The 3759-nt window shown below is 49.2% G+C and overlaps 1 protein-coding gene across 1 annotated transcript; it reads left to right on the forward strand.

Moving 5' to 3' along the window:
* The first annotated feature begins 40 nt into the window (after window positions 1–40).
* On the forward strand, window positions 41–3493 carry CNPY2 (canopy FGF signaling regulator 2). Its single transcript, XM_007467722.1, has 6 exons — window positions 41–403; window positions 1024–1136; window positions 1283–1398; window positions 2233–2436; window positions 2594–2690; window positions 3329–3493. Exons 2-6 carry the CDS (start codon window positions 1049–1051, stop codon window positions 3370–3372), a joined length of 549 nt encoding a protein of 182 aa, XP_007467784.1. The 5' UTR covers window positions 41–403; window positions 1024–1048; the 3' UTR covers window positions 3373–3493.
* Window positions 3494–3759: the final 266 nt, after the last annotated feature.

The raw sequence follows: 3759 nt of genomic DNA on the forward strand, positions 1-3759 counted from the left end.
TGAAGCCCCTCTTTTTCTTCGGCTCTCCCCCCCCCCCACAGTGGTCACGTGGAGTTGCTCGCCACGCAAGTCTGGGTCCTGCGATCCACCGGGGTCCTTGCCGCCTGGGAGCCGCTCCTACGCTGCCTGTTCGCGCGAGAGTTTGGAGGGGCGGGTTTGGGGTCGGTCTCTAGTGTGGGACTCGTACCGTAGCGCATCTGAGACCTGCTTAGGCGTCCATTTAGGGCTCGAGGAGCTGGCTCAGGCAGTCGCCGGGGCACCCCGTGTCTGGAAAGCGCAGGAGCGCTCTGGAGAAGCCTGGACAGCCCCGCTTTCCCGCAGCCAGGTGCTAGGGTCGAGAGCTAAAGTGAGAGTCCGACTGTCTTCCAGCGCCTGGGCCACGGCGGCGGCCCTGGGAGCAGAGGTGGGACGGATGCGAGTGGCACTGAGGGTCGGGGTTGCACTGGATCGAAGGCAGTGGTGGGGTCTTTAGAAAGGGGGCTGGCCCGCACGGGGAATAGCTTATAGGCTGGAGGTGGGGATGTAGCCGTCTTCGGTGCTGGGTCCAAATAGGCCCTAGTTATCGAGTGCTCCTCTCGTCAGCCAGCCACCTCGCCACCTCCTGGCCAGAATCAGCTACTCTCCTTGCCAGCAGCTCCTCTGTGCCTGTCGTCCTTGCTTAATCCTAGCCACCAACCCATGGCTGCCACATATCCCTGTGAATCCTAGGCAGCGGACTCTTAAGTACCAACATCCAAGGCCTCACCTGTCGACGTAGTGTCTGGGGCTAAGCCCCACGTTCCGAGCTCAGCGCTCTCACCCACCGCCCCGGAGCCTCCGGAGCCTCGAGCGCCGGAACAGAGGAGCCCCTTTGTGTCCGGGCCACTTCCTGGAAAGTAGAGCCAGATCACACTGAGGCCTTTGTAGGCCTTGGGATGAAGGATTGGGCGGGGGTGGGGGGTGTGTGCGTGTGGCGGCGAGGTACAGGGGAGAATGGAGCTGGCTCCTCACACCTATGCTTTATTCCATCCAATCCAAACCCAGGTGGAGCAACCCCATTGCGCTAAAGATGAAGGGCTGGGGTTTGCTGGCCCTGCTTCTGGGGGCCCTGCTGGGAGCTGTCTGGGCCCGGAGGAGCCAGGATCTACACTGTGGAGGTAAAGGCACAAAAGAAATGGGAGGAAGAATGCGGGGGGAAGATAGAGCCTTGGAGGGCATGGGATCCAAGGCCTGGGAGAAGGATGAGTGGAAGTCCCTGGGTTGATTCCTTTCTCTCCCCACCCCCTGCCCCCCCTTGCACCAGCTTGCAGGGCTCTGGTGGATGAACTAGAGTGGGAAATTGCCCAGGTGGATCCCAAGAAGACCATTCAGATGGGCTCTTTCCGAATCAATCCAGATGGCAGCCAGTCAGTGGTGGAGGTAACTGACTGTTCCCCCAAATAAAATAGCTCACTCTAACTAATTAAGAAGGACCTTAGTTTAATAGGAATGTAGAAAACATTGACCCACATAGGTATCTAAAAGATTGGGCTGTCTTATTTGGAAGAGGCTGGAGGCTTATACCCTATGCATTTGCTTCTTTGGCTCCAAACCCTAATACTTTATTTCTGTTTTAGAAGTTGTTAGCAGACAGGGAACCTTGATCAGCCCCCTTCTCCACATCCTTAGTCCACGTGACTTGTGTTTTCACTATGGCAGTATGGTATACAAACATTCATTCGAAAAAAATAGGTCTTATCCTTACATTTAGGAAATTTATTTCAGGTGGAAACATAACACAGACAGAAAGCTGTACCCTGTGGGCATTTTGGAGATGTTAAGGTTATGATGCTTGTGAAATGCTTTAATAGTTGTTATCTTCAAAGCCCATACTGCCTCTCTAATGCTCTTCTCCTATTAAGGGCAGGTATTAGCCTCATTTTAATACAAAAAAGAAAATCATTACCTTACAGCCATAAGAATTAAAAGAATTCAAAGGAAGAGAACACGTAGTTGACTAAGGTTAATCAAAGAGGTTGTTTATTCATAATTTGGAGCTAATGACACCTATTTTATTTTTTAGGCTTGTATAATGAAGTAAATAAGATCACGTATTTGAAAGGACTTTGGAACTACACAAATCATACTGTTTTTAAATTAGGGAAAGCTTTTTACAATAGGTTGATTGAGCTAGATTTGGAAGGAAAAGTAAGGATATAAATTACTAATGTACAGAGGTAGAAAAATGTGACCCAAGGCTGAGGACATTTCTAGGTGCCTTATGCTCGCTCAGAGGCCCACCTCACAGAGCTGCTAGAGGAGGTATGCGACCGGATGAAGGAGTATGGGGAACAGATTGACCCTTCCACCCACCGCAAGAACTATGTACGTGTAGTGGGCCGGAATGGAGAATCCAATGAACTGGACCAACAGGGGATCCGAATTGATTCAGACATCAGTGGCACCCTCAAGTTCGCGGTGAGCTATGGGAGTGGGTAGCCAGTTCTTGGAAACTAGGGGAATTATTGGAGAGCCCAAGTGGAAAGTTGGATTAATGTCCTTGTCCTCTCTGGAAGTGGAGACCAGAGGCTTCCCTTGCTGTCTTCTCTCACTCCTTTCTCCCTTGGGTTGACAGTGTGAGAGCATTGTGGAGGAATACGAGGATGAACTCATTGAATTCTTTTCCCGAGAGGCTGACAATGTTAAAGACAAACTTTGTAGTAAGCGAACAGGTAAGCTATTCCCACTTTACCTCCTGTCCTCACATCCCTGTGGAACCCACATTCTCTAGTATGTGTCCCACCCCTGCTCCTCCAACACCCCCCTAATACCCCCTCCTCCAACACCCCCCTAATACCCCCTCCTCCAACCTCTGATGTTAGCTCAAGAGTTGGCTTCCATTACTTATGGCTTAGGGACTTGGGTTGTTCCTCTCCATTCTTTTCCTGTTGGCTTTCAGAATTTGTGGCTCCCTCACCTGAGTGAGATACCGGTGAGAGGATGGTGGGAATGTTTTGTCATTTAAAAGCATATGCTCCGGGGACTTCCCTGGCGGTCCAGTGGTTAAGACTTCATCTTCCAGTGCAGGGGGTGCAGGTTCGATCCCTGGTCAGGGAGCGAAGATTCCCACATGCCTCAAGGCCAAAGAACCAAAACATGAAACAGAAACAATATTGTAACAAATTCAATAAAGACTTTAAAAAAATGGTCCACATCAAAAAATCTTGGGAAAAAAAAGAAAAAAAAAGCATATGCTCTGAAAAATGGTGGTCGGTGTGTGTGTCAGTTTGTTTTGGGATATTTTCTTGATAGTGGCATATATCAGTATGAGAGTGGCATTTTCTTTGAAACTGTCATGTGCTATTTGCAGATCTATGTGACCATGCCCTGCACATATCGCATGATGAGCTATGAACCACTGGAGCGGCCCAGACTGACAAGCTTGATGGATCACCCCCAGGAGGGGAGAGGGTGGCAATGCCTTTTATATTACGTTTTTACTGAAATGAACTGAAAAAATATGAAACCAAAAGTATGAACCGTGTTGTCTTTTCATGCCCAGAATTGGCCCTTAAATTAGGGTTGAAAATAGGAGATTCCAGACAGGAAAGAAAAGGGAAGGGAAGGAAGAGCTTTGGGAATGGTATAGCGCTAAAGTAGGAGGAGCCTGAAGCTTTCATTCTTTTGTTATCTGAGATTCCTGCTGGACTCACAAACTAGATAAGCATTTATTCCGTGCTTATTTAATATGATGTGTTTAGAGTCTAATTATAGTGAGAAGAGGAACCTCTATGAATAAGC

The sequence above is a fragment of the Lipotes vexillifer genome, unplaced genomic scaffold (genome assembly GCF_000442215.2).
Source record: "Lipotes vexillifer unplaced genomic scaffold, Lipotes_vexillifer_v1.1 scaffold387, whole genome shotgun sequence".
Lineage (NCBI taxonomy): Eukaryota > Metazoa > Chordata > Mammalia > Artiodactyla > Lipotidae > Lipotes > Lipotes vexillifer.